The 20,321-nt window shown below is 42.8% G+C and overlaps 1 protein-coding gene across 1 annotated transcript in view; it reads right to left on the reverse strand.

Moving 5' to 3' along the window:
* CACNA2D3 (calcium voltage-gated channel auxiliary subunit alpha2delta 3) overlaps positions 1–20,321 on the reverse strand; it is a gene marked incomplete at both ends in the record, with an annotated part of 806,408 nt that overhangs the window by 636,291 nt on the left and 149,796 nt on the right. Inside the window, one exon of the mRNA XM_084248330.1 lies at positions 8,122–8,238. Within this exon, the coding sequence (XP_084104456.1) occupies positions 8,122–8,238 (117 nt within the window). The remainder of the gene's footprint in view (positions 1–8,121; positions 8,239–20,321) is intronic.

A 20,321-nucleotide genomic window follows, 5' to 3' on the forward strand; every position in this document is an offset into this window, starting at 1 on the left:
ACATACACATGTACAAATAGAAGAACATCTGGAAGAACAGAAATGAAGATGTTTAAAAACAAAGATACCGAGAGCTATAAACTGCCTTTTAAAGCCTTTTTGTGCTGCAATCTTTACTTCTCCTTTATTGTTTTCTTCCTATTCTTTTTTCTTTTACAATGAACACATGTTGTATAATCAGTAAAAACAAAAGGCATAAGAAAACAAGCATGGATGAGGTGAGTTACATAGAAAACCCCAAACTAAGTCTTCCATAAACCTCTGAAAATGGAGAGATTTTAGTCTAAACAACCATGAGCTATGGGAGGGTTTGGCACTGTGATTCTCCCCACACAGAACATTTTCCACAGGCCAGCATCACCAGAATAGGCAGGCAAAATGGGATACAGTTCATCAAGCTTATCCAACTTCCAGGATGTGAGACTGATGGAAATGAGGAGCTTGAGGAGACAGGAGGTGACATGGCAGAGAACACAGCTGAGGGTTCACCTTCCTCCTCCCACAGGAAACTTCTCTCTCAAAGAGGCAGAACAACAGCTCAGCCTCAACTTGGGTGGGAGAGCAGCCTTCTGGCCTCCTCTGAGTCGCAGGTTGCTACATTCTGAAGTATGTTAAAGGAAACCCCAACCCCACTGGAGGTGAAGCCCACGAAGACCACACAATTCCATGTGGTTTTGCCCTCAACCATTAACCAAGGAGAGTTCGCTGACCTCATCAAGACTGGTGAACTCAGATTGTTGCTATTTTTTAAGTTTCTTCTGGTTTGAGGTTTCTGTTCTAAATTTTCATGCACACATGTATGGGATTTTGCAATGCAGTTTGCCCCTGCCCTTCCAAAAAAGCAAATAAGCCACAAGATGCAGGGATAAAAATTAAGTGTCCTCCCCTTCATCTGTGATTCAAAACATATTAAGATTTTTCTGAAACAAATGTACTCCTCTTTCAAGAAACTTACGTTTTGAAATTTTGAGACATGATCAGAAATAAACACAAGGAAGAAAACTATTTGAGCCTGTTGCAGTGTTCAACTCCTAAGACCTCGACAGCTCATTTTGAACATAATGGCATAAGAGTCCTTGGATCTAAGCATCATCTCATACAAGGAGAATCAACTCTAACTTAAGAACCTTTCCTTAATTTAGATATTCATAAATAAAATGCTTGGCTTCATTTCCAGCTTATGGATTGCCCTTTGAATGTGTGCCTCAGCTACAATTCTCACAATGCCTGCAAGTATAGATGAGTTTTTAAATTAGAAGTATTCCAGTCCTCATAGATATTAATCCCTTATATAGCAGATATTTTGGGTACACCACATACTTTCCTTGGGTGCATTCCACTTTTCACGCCTCAGAGTATATATTTACATAAAGACATAGATGTGTTTTATAGTCATACATATGTAGACACGTGTCAGTCAAAAAGCAGCCTAGAGAAAGTTGCTTTAATCGTACCCTCAAGCTTTTTGGAAGATTGGCGTAAATCTCTTCTGCAGGGGGAAAAATCCATTTTTCTGAGAAGGTAAATGTTTATTAAATGCAAATACTGATATTCGTTACCTAGGAAAAACGTCTTGCTGCATGTGGAATTTCTCGATAAAAAGCTTTCAAGTCCCAGGTTTCTCCAGATAAACCCCTATCGGTGAACTGATGCGTGAATGCACTGAAATTGAATTACTGTACAACAGCAATTACTTTCCACAGTACAGCCATAATGGGAATCAGTTCCACAATGAAACAGCAGGTAGCTATAGGAAGGGGGAAAAAACTTAATATATAATCTAGTCTCCTTTAGCTTTTCCTGAGAAGCAAGGATGTTTATTTTTAAGCAAAACACTCTTTTTCAAGTGCCCAAATTGTCATTTTATCAATGTAAATCAGAAAATAAGTGAAATAGGATTAAGTTTATTTACAGGTATGAGCTTCAGAGTGCTTTTAAAGCTTATTAAATATCACATGCAAGATTTGAAAACAACAGACTCAGTGAACTAAGCTGTGAATTAAGCTGCAACTTGCTTTTTTTTTCTCTTCACAGTCCCCAATTAGGTTTGCTCTTTTCAATATAAAATTAATTATTTGGGGCGGGGGGGAATAAATTTGAACAGCAAATAAAGTACTTAATGTTTTGCCTGATATGCTACCAAAATAGATACCACCTACTTCTCTCTCTCTCTCTCTCTCTCTCTCTCTCTCTCTCTCTCTCTCTGTGTGTGTGTGTGTGTGTGTGTGTGTGTGAAACATTTTAAGTTTGTGAAGGTTGGAACTCTGTCTAGTCCAGCAGGCAATGCATCAGTGCCTGGCCCTGAAGCCAGTGACATGTGGTAAGATACAATTCCCCCCAGATCAGTGCAATAATCCCAGAGTTGCTTGACACCATCACAGGAAAACCCACTCTGGAGAGTTCACCCTTGGAATATCATGCTGGAGAATACTAACATAAACTGCTAAATTCCCCAAAGTCCTCCTATTATCATTTACCTACTTTTTCCACATTGTGCTGCTCATCTCGGCGACATGGACCATACTCAAATCACAGGATCATTACTTCCCCGGCTGTGCTGGTCTCTCCTGGTAGGATATCCCCTAGAATTGGAGATGCCCTCAGTTACCCGGTTACTTCCTGCAGCCACTCCTCCAACTGCAGGTTAGCCGGGCCTGCTCACACTCTCCTGGGGCCTCGGAAGATCCCTCCAGCTATTGATGGCCTTTATCACTCTGGTGGAGCCCAGATCTTAAGACAAAGGAAAGGCTGGGCAGCCTGTCCATGTGACCAACACCATGGAAAAACACACCCTAAGCCTTTTTCCTCCCCGCAAACCCAGGGAATTTGTCAACACAGCACTCAGAAGAAAAGAGATCCATGTCAAACTCAATTCCCATCAATATTTCAGAGAGATCTGACTTGTGACACAATAGAGAGTTTTCAGGTGTCACTGAGGAGCGGCTCAACCAGGTCCAGACCCTGCAGAGGATGGGTGCATCTTGCTTCCTCTCGTCCATGTCCAGCAAGTGAAATATCTCCCTCGAAACATTAATGAACTGGAAACAAATTAATTCTACTTCCTGACCATTCATAGGGACTAAACCTTGATAAATGGCTCAGCAACATTAACTGAGAGCTTGGTGGCATGAATATGTCTGAACAAAGAAGCAGCCGTGGCCTCAGCTATGACACACAAAGTAAGGAACTGCACTGGGGCGGCATCGGACCCGAGTTGAGTTAAAACAGCCTACATCAAGCCTTGGACAGGATTTGAAAAAAACTATTTAAAACACCAAAGGTATTCAAAGGGCTACAAAATATTTGTTAAGAAATGTTGCCTTCTGGATGGTGCCATTATGTTAATGGCAACTAGTAAAGCTAAGGTTATTCATAATTTGCTAACCTGGGGGGAAAAAAGTCACCTATAGTCCATTACCAGCCAGACGACAGAGGTTATGTAATGGGCAGGCCACTTTAGGTTTCACATTTACTTCAGACATCTGACGGGGAGAAAATAGGACTTTCTGTGATAGGATAATTGCATGGTGGAGAGTAATTCAAATAGGGGACGCGTATGATAAAATCACTCTGATTCAACTAATCACTGGGAAAAGTGATGGGGGAAATGATGAAATCAAGCCAGAAGGGACAGAAAAAGATCAACATTATTTAACAGCCAGGAGAGGACAGGCATGTTAAAGGACGTGGTTACTGTAGTCATTCTTTTTTTTCTCCAGCCCTAACTGAACCTACTTTCACGGATTAAAGGTATTAGTGCCATTTCTAAATGGCTATTGCTGGTCTCATACATATTTTATACGCATCAATGGAAATTTTACTAATCAGTGTTGTTTGTGAGCCAGCTTTTAGTGTTTATGTTCTTGAAGCCTCCCAGCCATCCACTACTGAGACAGTTACCGGCAAGAAGGTGCCGGGGGAAATCCAGGATGTCCAACCTGCCTCACATTGCTGAGAGTGGGGATGGGGCTTAGGAGACAAGATTGCTAGGCACAGTGCATCACAGTGACAAGCAAATTCTAAAATCCATCCTCTTCCCAGGTCCTGTGAGAAGGCAGTGGCAGCTCGGTGGGTGGCTCAGGACAGGAAGGGCCCCACCACACAGCGGTGCATTCCAGTGCGACACGTAAGTCATGACTCCACCGCAAGCCCAAGGCAGATTTCGATTTGAGGTCTTTGCTCTCCAAATGCTTCCAAACCCCACAGGCAAATAGCAACCTTTCCTATTTGAGAAGTGAGACATCATTATGATAGGAAAAATAGTCACACCACCAGCTACCCTGGCCTCAGCAGAAACCAGCATCCAAGAGACACCTCAGCGGCCACCTCATCTCACTCCAAACATCACATGGTATGTGACTGTTGCCAACAGCACCACACGGCTCACATAGGGTCCAGGCAAACAAAACGTCCAAACCGTCCAGATCTACCCCCTACTTGACAAACAAGTCCGCTTTCCTCTTTAAATGTCACTAGGCCAATAAACCTTGATTTTATTATGGCATCAAGGGTGCTCACAAAGGGACTCATATCTATTTTAGATTACATAAAATACACATTTCAGGGAATCCTGGATGCCTGTACTCTGGGAAGATTTCAATATAAACAGAGCCACTTTTCTTTTCCTTTCCAAAGGAACCACACTAACCATATCATTTCTTTTTTTAACCTCACTATTTTTTTTTTAACCTCACTAATTTAAGGCAAAAAGATTTCAAAATTTGATCCCCTCCTATGGTCACCCAGGAGCTTCCTGAAGTTTCAAGATTCCCTCAATATTAAATGTTCACACACTGGAAGTTCCCTTAACCAAGAGTAACATCAAGCATTTATTGAAAGCTTCTTGTCTGCCAGTCACTGTACTGTGCTAGCTACTTCACAGAGACACATGCAGAGACACTGCTATCCTACCACCTGGCTGCAAAAGACACTCTGCTGAGCCTGCCCCATGACCTAGACAGGTGGCCTCCCCTGCCAGGGCTGTGTGCTCCTCTCTAAATCAATGACGGTAACAGTATGGCATTCCCAGAGCCCGTGTGGTCATTGGAGAATGAAATGAGATGGCAGGATTAAAGTTATAATAAAGTAAAAATCAAAATCAACAAGCAACTATAAATCAGAGACACACTACGGAGGGTGGGAGGTCGGGAAGAGGGATTAGGGTCAAAATTAGGGGGGTGGGAATTGCATGGGGACTATAACCAAGATGAAAATGCATACATTGTGCAAAAATGAAAAATGATGTAAAAATATATAAAATAAAATTAAAAGTAAAAAATAAATAAAGTGCAGAGCACAGGGCCTGATGCATAGTGAACTCAATAAACATAAGCCCAGAACACTAAGTCAGGGACTCTTCGCAACCTCTCCAGGCAGGTAAGTGAGGATAAGAGGCCCACCAGTCTTACTTAGCTTTATTCCCTGGGCTATCTTTAAAAAAAAAAAAAAAAAAAAGATTTATTTATTTATTTATTTATTTATCCATTCATTCATTCATTTATTTAATTATACAAGTACTGGGCACAGTCAGACGCGCGGGAGGGTGAGAGAATTCACCAGAGCCAGAGCGGGAAGCAGAGCAGGCAGAAGGACTGAAGTACACTGCTGAGGGGAGCAGCAGGCGGCAGGGGAGGTCTGCGTGCCATGTGGGACCCTCCTCTGGTGGCCGGGGAGCAGCCGGGGATCGAACCGGCGCTGCAGAGGCTGCGGGCAGCTTCACAACCCAGCGCTCAACCGCTGCGCCACCGGGGAGGCCCTCCCTGGGCTATCTTTCTATCTATCTTTATTCCCTGGGCTTTCTTTCTGTCTTCCCTGGGCAGGACCAAGATTTGGAATAGTCCTCCACTTCCAGAGCCCACATCCCACCTGCCGCCTTGGTGACCTGGTCACTGCCTCTCAGCGACCAGGTCCAGGTTCTGGACCTAGGTGGGCCTCCTTACCACATGGCATGCTGCACCTGCCCCCTGAGGCCCCTCTCCTTGGGTTTTCTTTGTCTGTCAACTGCAGAGGCAGAAACTAAAGGTATTAATATCCTTCTCTACTCTAAAATTCTGTGATTCACAAAGAAATGCAAGTCGAGAGCCTCCCTGGTGGTGCAAGGAGTTAAGTCTCAGCACTTTGAAGCTATCAGCAGCCACTGCAGCACGAGTTCAATCGCTGGCCAGGGAGCTAACCCACATGGCAAGGTAGACCTCTCCTGTCTCGCCTGCTGCTCCCCTCAGCAGTGTATTTCAGTAGATCTGCCTGTTCTGCTCCCCACTCTGTCTCCGGTGAATTCTCTCATTCCCCCACACCTCTGGCCTGTACCCCAGCTCTTATATGCATGCATAAATAAAACTTAAAAAAAAAAAAGAAATACAAGTCAAAAGAATAATAGCATTTCCCTCCTTTTACTAGTATTTAAAGCAAAATATAACTTTTTTGTGAGAATTCAAGAAAATGAACATGCATATAACACTCCCGCTAGAGGGAATATAAATTGGCACAAGCTCATCTAGAAAGAAATGTTTTCATACGCATAAAGAGCCTTAAAGATTTGTTGGAGTCTCTGACCTGTCTTCTGTGTTTGGGAATTCATCTTTAGGGAGTTAGGGTACACCCACAGTATGCTGAAGACATGGAAGGGGTAAACAATGGCAACTCTGCGGTCAGAAGGCGGGAATCCATCCCTTACTCCCCAAGTGACCTCAGAGAAGCAACTTTTGCATCTCAGACTCCTCTTTTGTGAAAAGGGGATAATAATAGTAATCTCCATCACAGGGTCATTATAAGAATAGGTGAGTACATGCAAAAGCCTTAGAGAAACCCCTAAAGTGTAGTAAATGCTGAGTTGGTTGATCTATTATTAACATACAAGAAGACTCACTGCAGCATTATTTATATCAAAACTTGTAAACTACTTAAAAATCCAAGTGTACTGGAACAGTTCATTCAATGATGACTTCTATATAGATTGCCATGTTATGAGCCAATACTAACTATGGTGGACTTCAAAATTTTTTCAGGGTTCTGACTGTTAGATCTGAATGGCTACCAGGCTGGCATGTCTGTAAAGAATAATGTTTGCTTCAAGGTAGTGACATAAAGACACACCAGAGGCCACCATGCAGCTCTCAGGACTGGCTGGCTGTCAACATAATCTTCTTGTGGCAGATTAAAGCACCTTTTCCTTCTAAGGCACTTCAGAGTTTCCACCTAGAAGTCCCATGTTGAGACTTTCATTATTAAATACATTAGTCATCAGAGTAGCATCTGCAGCAGCACAATGGTGATTCACTGCACACTGTTTATGTGTCAGGTCTGGGCAAAGTTGCACACAATCATACTTTGTTTCATCTTCACCCTCCCTGGGTGAGTTTTCCCCATTTCACAGATGAGGAAACTGAGGTTCATGAAGCTGTTTTTCTAAGTTCAAGGCTCATTGAGTAACAAAAGCAGGCACTGAGCTTGGGTTAAACTCATGCCCTTACTTACTAAACTACAACCCTCCTTCCCTACATCAGAATAGTCCACAATGGCTTAAGAGACAAGAAAATAGATGGGGTTATAAAATCTAAATCCAAAACAGAAATTTTAGAAAACTGGTTTGGCCAATAAAGTGGAAAAGAAGCAAAAACAGGAAGTAGTCTTTTATAACAAAGTCATTCTGGAGACAGCTATTGAAACTCAACAATTAGCAAATTATATATTAGAAATAAAAAACTCTTCAGGTCACAATCCCTTCCCATAATCCTGTGCCAATATGGTATTAGCAAATTGCTTGCAATGTTCACATGTCCAAAATCTAGAGTATAAAATATCCTGTTTAGGTGGCAACAATAACTAAAGTAGACTCCATCTTGGAAATACAAAAAGATACACCTGTCACTGCAGTTCCATTTGCCCTGCTCTAATGTCAGAGAGCTCTTGGCTGTCAAGACAAACATCATAGTTACAATAACATTCCAATAAAGGGAAAGAGAACTTCTGACTCCATCTGGACTCAGTCACTCTGAGATTTTCAATTCCTCATTTTGGGAAGTATTATGTCAGTTGCTTATAGTTGTTTATTTGAACCACAATGTACTTTTGAAAGATTTTGGTAATTAGAGAAAGCATCACAGTCATAGCCATCTTACTTACCCTCACTGCCTCAGACTTTTTGTGGAACATCTCTTCCATGTTCTTTGCCAGCTTTTTCACCAGTTGGAGTCCATCAATTTCCTCTATGGCAACATCTTTCTCATACTCTTTGTATTTCTGTAAGGAGGAACAGCAACATTAAAGGCACAGGACACCACAAAACAGCACACCCACAACTCAGAGAACAGCTACCCCCCAAGAGCAAGTGTGTGTGTGTGTGTGTGTGTGTGAGAGAGAGAGAGAGAGAGAGAGAGAGAGAGACAGACAGACAGACAGACAGACAGACAGACAGACAGGCAGAAAATGCTTCATATCCTAGCTTAGAGCTCCAAGCCCTTGAGACACTAACAATGGGTGTCCTGAAAGGACATCAGAGGTTGAGGACAGAAGCAGTAACTCTATGGAACTGAAACAAAAAGAATTCATCTGATCCTAAGGCTGAATTGAAATCCTTATAACCTGCAGCATCTGGTTATACAGAGTTCTCAGCCCCTAACACTGGCCGGCTGGCAGCGGGGTAAGAAAATGCCTTCAGACTGGGCATTTGACCTGAATCTAAACATCAGGCCCAAGGGCTAAGAGTTTCTCAAAATTAAGGTCATTCTGAAGAAACAGACAAGTGTTATCCTGGACTACCTCAGTCTGGACCAACACAAACATCTGCCACAGACTTCCTAAGACGTTCTGAGCTGCTCTGAGTGGCCCTACAATAGACCATGCTCTAAGTGCCATGCTTCTTCCTCCTCCCTGAAAACATCCATAAAAATCTTCAGCGTTTGTCTCAAGAGCCTCTATTTTTACATCTCACCTAAAAAACCAGTAATGCTTCGAGCCCTCCTCTCCTCCCCAACAGAATTGTCCTGGTTTTCCCATGATGAGGAGGGAACACCCAACTCCAAGTCCCAACACACGCTGCTCATCTCACATCAAAGCTTATGTGGCCCAGGAGGAGAGGAGAGGGCCTCCTGGCCACCCACCAGCCCACAGAAGACAATCACAGGGATGAAGCTCGTTGCAGAACAATCGTGATGATACCATACAAGGAATGTGCAAGTAAGGAACTGCCGCATCATCCCATGGCCCTGTGAGGATGGCCCCCTCACCCTTGAGAGGTTGACTGGATTGGCCTGAGATGTGGAACTGCAGCCAGCTCAACTCTATCTCAGGCTCACAGCGTCCTCTGGTGTACGAATAAAACTCCAATGACAACCACTGGAAACTTTCCCCAAGTTCAAATGTGAGCCAATATCTTTGGAGCCAAAAATCCTGGGGGTTCTCTGCTGCCTGCCAGATGTGCTCCAAAAGCTAACAACCAAGGCCAGCTTATACCCAAGGCTGGTTCACTACCAAAAGCATAAAGTTCAAGAAGAGAGTAAAACAAAACAAAACTAATATCAGCCTAATATTTACAGAGTCAGTGAAATGAATCTGTCTTAAGTAATTGTGTAACTAAAGATGGTCTGGAGGCTTGGGATAAAGAAAAATGAGTGGATTTCACAATTAGCCTTTACCTGAATCTTCTGGTTTTTATCTCAGACCCCAGTATTCTGTTCAAATCTGTTACTTGCATGGGTATCTCTCCCAATAGACTTCTAGTAGGAATTCAATTTATCTAACTCTGGCCATCACCCATTTTTCACTGAGATCTTCCTGCTGCTTCTCTTCTTCTGAGTCTCCTCTGTGAAAAGGACGCACTGACTTTATGAAGGGTTGTCAGTCTCCCAGGACTACTTGTGGCTAATGAACTCACGAAATAATCTCAACACGAAGCTCTTTGCCAAGCCAAGGATTCCAGATCTGGGACAAAGTTATCAACTGACTGATTCCATTCTTCTTCCAGCCTAAGTCCTCCCACCTCAGGTCATGTGACCACAAGTCCTCGTGGCCACTCTGCCAACCCTGTACTGCTTTCTCACCACCCCGGGGAAGTTCCCCCAAAACCAAAAAACACCCTGTTGGAATCAGAACAACAAAATGCCTTACTCCTACCAGGAAATGTTATATTTTGTTGGAATCAAAGGATTTTGAATAACAGAGAATGTAAATAAGAGATAGTTATTAATCACAAGCCCTTAGCACTTCAAATGTGATAATCTCTATTAAAACCATTACAAATGTACCAAAAATACAAAACCAAGCAACTTGACCTCCAGAAACTAGCAACTGTAAGCTAAGACAGTACAACATATTTCCATATAGTCATCCCCAATTATAACAGAATGTAGAAGCAGGCATGTAGGATGTTAAAATAGATTACAGACAGTAATTAATGGCTTTGTGTTGCACATACAAACACACCACTAGGAGGGCATGTGCCAAATGTTCACAGCTGGCTGTGACTTTTTTCCTCTCTTTTTGCTTACCCATATTTTCTAATTTCTATAATAATTATACTATTTTAGAAGTTAGAAAACATAAAAGTTGAAGTTATATATAGAACAGAATATGGGCATCTAGTAAACAGCTTCCTTTAGGGGAATGTGGTCCCAATTAGAATGTATGTAGTTAAGCAGCAGGTCTTCATTGGCAGAACATAAGAAAGTCGGTAAAATCAGTCTTCTGTATATCACAGCCCAGCACGGTGCCGGAAGTGTGCTCTTATCAATTTGTCTAATCACAGCTACCCCAAGAGGTTAGTACTACTCCCATGCTGCGGCTGGAAAAGTGAGGCACCAACAAGTTTAGCTAGTTGTTGGAAGTCAAATGGTTAGAGTGTGCTTAAACCTTACAAGATCCCCTTTTAATTGTTTATGGTCTTTTGAACTTGGGGATAGAAGGTGAAGGACCAACAGTCCAAATATTTGCAAACTTGTTTCAGAGGCCCATTTCCCTGCCCCAAATAACAAAGACTATTTCATTGATTTTGTAGCCAGCAGTGGTTTGACTATGAGTCAAACTTGCCAAGAGAGTCAGATACCAAAAACCAGAGACATGTCTGTGAATGAGGCTGTGGTGGCACCAGCAGGATGCAGCCAGACATGTCAGTTGTGGCGGGAGTCCACCAGGTCCCACCACAGAGCCTCTGAAGGAGAAAACTTGGGGCCTGGCAAACACAGCTCTTGACAAAATACCCAAAGGGAGAGGAGCAACCCACACTGAAAGCTATCTGAAGCCTGAGTGATAAATTATTCCATGGCTGTGTTTGGGCTCCAAATTGCTTTTGTTCCCCAAGGTGCCAAGTAAGATCTGGAGGCAAAATCCCCCAAACTCCTTCCCCTCAAGAATGTGCCTCCCCACACAGCTGTGCAGGTGATGGGATCGCTCCAAGGACTGCTCTATCAATTACTCTGTTTCACATAAAAGCAGAAACCCTTTAACTGGGAAGAAGAGTCAGGAAAGTATGACCAGGCCCCTGTAAACCCACAAAAGCAGGCAGAGGGGAGGAGATAGCACGCCAACTGGTTAAAGAGTCAAGCCAGTCTGGATTTGGATCCTATCTGCAGCACTCCATCTAGTTCTTCTATAAACATCTATTTTGTGTCTCCAGGACATGAGGCAGGGTAGCAGACAGCACAAAAGAATGAGTAAAGTGAAACTGAAGAAAGTCCCCAGCCTGAGTCAGGAGTGTTCTGATGATAGAAGGGATCAGGAAGATGCAGTGTGGTGTCAGTGCCCACTGGGGTGGGCAAGACAGTGGCTCCCACTTGGCTGTATCCTTCAAGGATACCTAGGTTAGGATGGTGGGAGACACCATAGGGGATGAGTATTCAAGAAGAAGGAGGGGCAGGTATGGGGTCTAGGGGCTCCTTAGGCTCCAGGAACTACCTACTATTCAACTTTCTGGAGAATGGATGGCCAAGGTGGGGAACTTGGTGAGTGATGAGGCCAAAGAGGTGAGCATGGCCTCACCATGCAGACTGGTGAGCAAGGCCAGGAAGTTGAGTGTGTTAAGAGTCCGAACCTTATCCTGATATATTTAAATAAGTGGGTGGGAGTGAGGAGGAGACAATGATCAGAGCCACCAGAGGGTATGAAGACAACAGGGACTCAATGATCAGATGTGTGCTTTTGAAAACTTCAGTGTGCAGGATGGGCAGGAAGGAGGTCAGACTGGAGAGAGGCATGGACTTCAAAGGCTGGAGAAGCCAGGTCTTAGGAGACACTGATGGGGAGAGCCCAGAGGAGTCAGAGGGATGCAAGGTGGCCTTCCTGCGAGACGTTGAGAGACACTGAGAGACATTGAGATGTCTGACTGTCAGACACAGCAGCAGCCCTTGGGGTTGGTTGGTCGTGTTACATCAGAGAAATCATTTAACCTCCAGGGGCTCAGTGTCCTGATCAGAACACCAGGGGTAACAAGATCCAGGATGGTTGATGATGTTGATGTTCTTGACTCTGCCACAGCCTTCCCAATCCTCTGTGCCCCTCTGCTCCACTGGGACAGTAGCCACAGACACCTAAGTGATGTGCCAGTGGTTTCAGCCAAGGCTGGGGATGAGGCAGACCTCAGCCATTCCAAGAGCACATCTCAGTATTCATGACACAGAGGAACTTTTTTTTTCCTTATTCCTTCTGTGACAAGATAACATGTGAAGCTTCCATTCCTTCTGTTAGCAGAATCAGCATTTGGCAAGAAACCTTGTGATGAGCCAAGAACATTTATCATTTGAGAAGGGAGACACAGAAATACATTATTTCTGCAGCATCTATTTTGCCAGATCATTTCACGCAAACACCAGGCAGAGAAAAGCACTACTTCACTGTCAGAACACTTAATACTGTTCATATATTTGGGTCATTTTTTTCCGTGGTAACTGCATACCTAGAAGTAAGTCACCTGGAACTGCCCCTAGAGGGGGAGCTCTGACTGGGAAACATCTGACCTATTACATTTAATTGGGATAGAAGCCAAACATGGGAGAGGGGCTCTGAATACAGTCAGCATCAGAAAAAAAAAAAAATTCCTCATTAGAGAACAGATGCAGGGAGCTGGTGCACTTGAACATGGCCTCTTGGCCTCATCAAAAACTGAATTACATCCTTAAAGTCGGCATAATTAAATCACTAAATGAGGGCTGACAGAAGGTCAAGGGGAGAAGATTGTGAAGCAAGCTCCTACCCTTTCCCAGGTGATAATCTCAAGAGTTTGCCTCAACGTCCATGACTTGAGAGAAAATGGTTTGCTTCTCTATCCCTCGCCCAAGCCTCTTGCCTTTCTCTTTAAGTCCCCTGTCCCAGATTAAATCCTCTGACTGCCAAAGCAACCTGGAGACAGTGTCCAGAACCCTTAAAGTTGGCTTGTTACAAGAACGAGGATGATGCCCCAAGTTCCTACCTTGAGGTTCAATTTTTCAGTCCAGTTTTCACCCCTTCAAGCTTCAAGAGAGAAATTCATCAAGCCAATCATTTAAGTAAGGAGCACACAAATGCACAGAAACTGAAATCACTATTTTCATTCATTCAATAAATATTTACAAGTCATCTTCCATGTGCCAGGCAGGTGGGGGAGGGACAGTTAGCAAATATATGTGCTCCCTCAGGGTATAAGGAGGCTAATTTGGGGGGGGGTTAATTAAAAATAAGTCATAAATAAGTTGGAGCAGAGCTGTGTGGAGCATTTCAATCTAAACATGAGTGCTAATGAGTTCATTGCCCTGCAGTGAAAGTCTCCTCCGAGGTCAGCTTGTCTGCAGTGCAGGTACACCATGAGACCACACTTATCCTAGGTTTCCCCTCTCCAAAGTTTCAAGTATCCTCTTTTAACCAAGGTCTGAAAATATTAGATAGCATAAGCTATTTTAAGAGGCCACATTGACCTAACTTTTATTATAGTATATTGTTACTGATTGTTCTATTTTATTATTAATATTGTTATTAATCTTCTTACTGAGTCAAATTTATAAATTAAACTTTATCATAGGAATGGAAGTATAGGAAAAACAAAGTATATAAAGGTTTGGTACCATTTGTGGTTTCAGGCATCCACTGGGAGCCGTGGAATATATCCCCTGCAGATAAGGGGAGTCAACTATATTTCACTTCTGCAAAATCTGGAAGAGTGTTGTTATCTACTGATTGCATAACAGTCCATAAAGCACAGAATATATCTCTCCCTGAGTATGATGGGTAAATACCAGCAACTGTGGGCAATACAACAGTTGTATGAAAACTTGGATAGAAATATGAAGGACACAGTCACCAGGTAGGAAGAAGGTCCCAAGAAAGGAAGTAAAACAATGATGAGCCAAGGTCTCCAGAAAAGGGGGTGGCAATGCAGCATATATATCCTCTGATTCCTGGGAGGTGAAGTCTATGAAGCACCCTAATAATGTAATGAGACAATCATGAGTCTTCACAGGTGGCTAGTAAACAGAGGGAGGACCCAGGCTTGATAGACAATGGGAACGAGGGAAGTTGGAGAGAAGGAAAGAGGGGGAAAGCTCTAGACTGCACGTAAGCACATCCTGTGTCCTTTCAGTGGGCAGAGAGAGATGAAGTTCCTATTTTGTCTCCAGTCTTGCTCCTAGTGAAGAGCGCATAACAGGATGGTGGTGAGCAGCCTGCTGGCAGCAGCCTGTTCCACTTAGCATGACTGGCCAGGATACCGGTTAGAGGAAGATCAACAATGTACATCCCACCTGCTAGGCAGTGTGGTGTGGTGTGAAGACTGGGGACTCTGCAGCCAGATGTACTCAAGTCAAGTCCTAGCATCCCCATGTACTAGCTACATGACAGGTAGCCATCCTTCATCAGTAAGGTAGGTGCTACCAGACCTCATCGTTCTTGGAATAATCAAATGAGGCTGAGTGTGTAAAGACCCCAGCAGAATGCTGGGCACAGGTTAAAGAACTCAAAACATGGTGATGGTAATGGCAGAGGTTGTAGTAAGTTCCAACTTCTGTTCTATAAATTCTGGAAAAGGTCAGTGTCTTGCCTCAACAAGAAGAAACTCCTTACAAACATTCTCAACCTACCTGAACACAGATCTGGGTTGTTTTCAAATATACACATTCACAAGGTATTGAGAGACCTTCAATTGTGACGTTTCAGGGATGGCCCCCTTTGGGGAGAAACTGGAGCTAGAAGTCTATAATTGTGTAAAGGGATGACAATTTTTAGATATGTTACTACTAAAGACATTGCAATAAAAACTAATCATGTACAATTTTTGGATCCTCTCCTTATAGGCAGTGTCATTATCTTATTATGACATAAATGTACTTAGTATTCCTCTCAAGTCAGTATTGCACACAGAAGTGTCACTTCAAAATACAACACTCCAAAGCAATTATGTTTCCAAGTAAATATATTTCCAAATCCTTTAAGCCGATGTTAGGAACACTTCTTCTGAGTCATAACAACAGATTTAACTGAATTCATGGAACTCTGGGTCACAGAAGAATATTTTTCCATTTGAAAACGGAAAGGGCCATTTTGGACAAGTAATTCTGTCTCACACAGGTATTCCAAGCAAGTGTCTCCGGGGTTTAAAAAAAAAAAAAAAGCATCGACTACGAATGCAGTGTACTTCCAGATCTAGTTACGTTTACGGAAAATCCTCGAAGGTTGCAGTTTTTCTCTGTCAGAGTCATCAGAACAGAGACAATTTGCATAAGAACAAAAGATCCTGTTTGGAAATGACAGAAGAGAAAGGAGGACCAGGCACTGAACTACAATCCAAAGAACAAGAGGGGAGGAGGCAGGGAGCTGCTGTGTCCTGTCTTTTGCAGGGCTATTCGGAATAGCACCTGTAACAGTTTTTGCTCTATGGAGTGAGAAGCAAGGAAATGGGCAACTGAAGACAATAGAGTTTCCTTAGCATGTTTTTTAGATCTCTCAAGAGTGGAGGGGGGCAGGGAGCCTGGTCTAAATTACTTTTCAAGGTGCCTTCTGATACTCACCTCAAGGGAGCACTATCACAAAAATGATCAGGTTCCGGGACCCCTGTCCTGGAGCCCCTGTTCCAGCTAGCTGTTTGGGATGCTCTAGTAAGCCACAGAGCTCCAGGGAGGCTGCTCTTCAGAGCAGCTGGCTGTGCAATGGGTGGTCTCTGACAGATTTCTACTACTTCCAGATTGCCAGGTCCTGAATTAAAAGATGGATATCTCTCCTCTCCCTGTTTTACTGTCTATACATTTTTTTTAATCTTGGTAAGTCTCATAAGCATGTATTGTTTAATACAGATAACTGGACAAAGACCACCGATAATTTTTAGCCTGTGGTGATCAAAAGGAGTGTGAATACTGTATTAGATTCTGGTTTTATATAAGGGAAATTAAACCAGCTTTTGACAGAACTGTCCTTGTTCTAGTATGAGGATTTGACACTGCTTTAAAATGGGGAAATTCATCTCTCCACTGAGCAAAATAGTGGTCTCAATAGTTATTAAAAATAAATACTTCGGTGTTTCCTAGATTACTACATGGGGATCTAAAGCTCTGAAACACCAATATTTTTATTGTTGATACATTCTCGTAACACTAAAGGCCAAAGTAATGATCATAGATCCATGTGTGTTAAAGAAGAAACCTCACTGTATGCATTTATGACTGTGTTTTATGTATACCAACAAATTTAACTACAGCCAAACTGCAAATAATAACACATTTCTTTACCAAGCCAGACTACTTGATACAGATTCTTTTCCGCAGTATATGTTTTTCAAACACATTTTTCTGATGTTCCAACTTGAAAGAATTCATCTTTCCTGTTCCCCGGGGATCAGCAAGGACTAACAATAGCAACAATAATAATAGCAATCTGTTATTAATAATAATAACCAGTAGTTATTGAGCACATACTTTGGGTCAGTTAGATATTAATTCCCCCATTTTACAGATTTTATAGGTTAGGGAAATGAGGCATAGAGACAGTAGGCAATTTATTATGGGTTACACTGCTAGCAAGTGGTTTGTATTAGTCAGAAGACATTAGTTACAATAAAAACATTTCCAAATTTCTGTGCCTCAACACAATAGAGGTTCACTTCTTGATCATGTAACCATCAAATGAGGGGCTCCCTGTAATCAAACAACCTTCTCCATAGTAATTTATGGACAGGACCCTCCTGTCGTGGGTCTCTGCCCTCCCCTCCAGGATTGAGGTCCTCAGATTCAATCAGCATGTAGGGAGAAGGCACACCTGCTTCTTCAATTCCTTAGCCTGCAAGTGGCCTGCATCAACACTGCTCACATACCTCTGACAGTAACTAAACACGCCAACCCAACAGAAGAGAGTCAGAGAAACGGAACTGGTGGCTGGAGAGCCACATCCAGGCCCTAAATCAACAGCATGGAAATGTAAATTGAAATCACCAGGGGTGTCTGCTAGCTGTCGGTGCTGCTGTCACAGAGCCAGGATTCGAACCCCTGCAGCAAGGCCCCAGTGTCCTTGCTTTTTAAACTGCCACACTTGAATTTAAAAGCTTGAAAAACTGTAGCTAGATGAAACCTCAGATTAAAACTTGGCTGGGAACCATCTGCAAGATGGATACTTTAGAGCTGGCACAATCAAGGCACAATCCACAGGAAGGATAATATGACCCAATCACTTGTATGTGTAATTATGGTCAGGCTCAGATGTTAAAGGCCAAGATATTGCAACACAGAAAGAAACACATTATAAACAATTCTGAGACCTTTTGTCTGATTTCCTTAATCCCATCTCAAATAAAACTGCTATTTGAATAACATCAATGACCTTCTCTAACACACAATATTAGTTGCCCAGGCGCCAGGAAAGTTAATTGGCTTAACTAAAGTCTTTTTAATTCTATATCCAAGATGTCCTGGAAATCGAAGGCAATCAATGAATGAGTCTGCAAGATCCATAACAAGCTTAGAGCTAATACTATTTGCAGCTGCTCAAGTGGTTTCTGTACTTACAGAGCCAAAAGCTAGAATAAGTGTTAGGACCTGCATCTGAATCAATCTTTAACTCCATCAACTCCAAACTAAATACCCAGCACCAATTTATAGCACAGCTGGACCCAGGCTTTTCCTTGGGGATTGTGGAGAACCATGGTGAGAGCATGCTGAACAGTCATCAACCCGCCCTCCCTCCTCTTGGAAGGAAGAGATGAAGGCTAAGTCTCCCTTCTGTGTTGGAAATCTTCCTTTGTAATAAGGTTGGGTCAATTCTGATACAGAATTCCCTATTGCTGATATCAAAGGCTAAGAAAAATGACTCATCACATTAGTATCCTTCATAAAAATTCCCTTGCCTTGCATTTACCCATAGGGGGGCCACAGATGCTCTAGGAATTTCAGCAGGAAATCCCCTCCCATTTTACCCACCAATAGAGCCCCAGAGATGAAGTTCTTTCAGCACTGAGATGCAAAACCATAATCCAAGTCCTCTAGGAATTTAGATGTCACCAGCTTCTATGAGGTGACTTCCTGACATACTTCACCAAGCCCAGCACACCAGGATTTTTATTTAATATCTTAAAAATCAGTATTACAATCTGAAAGAAATTTAGAAATAACTCATTTCAGAGGATGCTAACTCAAATGTCTCCACAACCAGATTTGTCATATCAGGTGAGAAAACTGAGCCATTCTGGGACCTGAGACAAAAGACACAGCTTCTATCCCATTCTAAAGGGCAGTCCCGTTCCAGTGTCTGCTGGGCTATGTGAGGTGAAGGGCACCATCTGTTGGGAGAAGCCAGAATCTGTTTTTTAGCTTTCAAGTATCCATTCTTTTCAACACTCTGGGGTCCCAATACAAAATATTTCTAAACATCTTCCTCCTATTCATCTTCACATGAGGAGGAGACAGAACATGGACGCACATCTCTCACAAGGCAGCCATACACCAGACAGTGTGAAGACCACTTCTGGTCATCCACCACTAAGCCTTGTAGTAGGCACTGTTATTATGTCCAGTGTAATATAAAGCAGAGGCACCAAGAGGGCAGAAATCAGGCCGGGCCAGTAGTGGACAGACACCTTCCTGGTTCACAAGGTCCCAACCAACGAGGACAAAGTCAAGGGCCTCCTCACATCCTTACCATTTGGGGTTTCCTGGTTATGCAGGAGTTCAGAACCTGAGGCCACCTTCCTCTAGAGGTCCCCATGAATGACCAAAAGCACTTGATTCCTCAAGCATTTAGGATTCCCAGGTATGGAAAAGAGATCCTAAAGATGAGGACTCTGGGCAGTTGAAAAAAAAAAAAACCCACACATTCTCTAAATAGGATTTTTTCACAAGATAATTCTAGAGTACTAGGAAATGTTAACTAAGTTCTCTCTCTCTCTCTGTCATGAGTGTATGAGCATACATGCGCACACATGCACAATCACTATGTCACCAATATTTTTTCTCCTAAAGTACTTAGGAAATTAATCAACACACCATTCCTTACTCTTATTATCCTGCCATGATATGCCTTTAATTCTATTAACTCTGCCCTCTTGCTGCCTTTAAGATGGGGATGGGGCAGACTTGGAGTGGCTGCTCTGGCATTTGGTGAAGCCTAAGGAACCTTCTCAAATGTTATTTTCAGTGCAAAATAAAGATAAAACATAGGAAGGAAACCAATTACATTGAAATTCAGCTTGCAAAATGTTTAAAACATGAATTTGTGATGTAGTCACGCCGCCATTTGGTCATCGGCCTATAAAATAACAAGGACCCCTGGGGAGCCTCTAGCTGCCATCATCACCCATGTCGAGGCTAAGCACTGAGAACAAGGTGGTACCTGCAGCCACTTGGATGTGATATGAAAATATCTGTCATTTCCATCGGTGACAAAGTCACAGGTACTGCTGTGTAAGATACCTTGTAAGATAAAGTAATAAATTTCAGTTACAGGTAAGTGAAAAAAAAGATGCCATTTTTTTTATCATCTAAGTTCAAGGCCCCTTGAATTTCCTCCAACACTGTGGACCCAGGTGAAGCACCCCTATGCCCTATCTAAGAACAGCAAGAGGTCCCAGGCAAGGTCCCTGGACGTGTAGGCAGTGACTGGGCACCTACCCCTGCTCACAGGCAGCATCTTTGTAAGTATAGATCACAGTTTCTTATGAATTTCTCTGAGTGCTCTGTTAATACATGATTTCTCAGATAGACAGGGGAAGGGGAGACAACAAGCTGGAAACAATATTTATCTCAAGCCATGGTTGCAGAGCAGAATTAATGGGAACTATAATTCCCCCTATACACTACTGGGTTATTAGAATTCTTCACAAAGAGTACACATGTATGTATCATTTGCGTGATTCAAAGTCCATGAAATGTTGAGTTCAAAGAAATCTA

Source organism: Talpa europaea (genome assembly GCF_964194135.1).
Source record: "Talpa europaea genome assembly, chromosome: 11".
Lineage (NCBI taxonomy): Eukaryota > Metazoa > Chordata > Mammalia > Eulipotyphla > Talpidae > Talpa > Talpa europaea.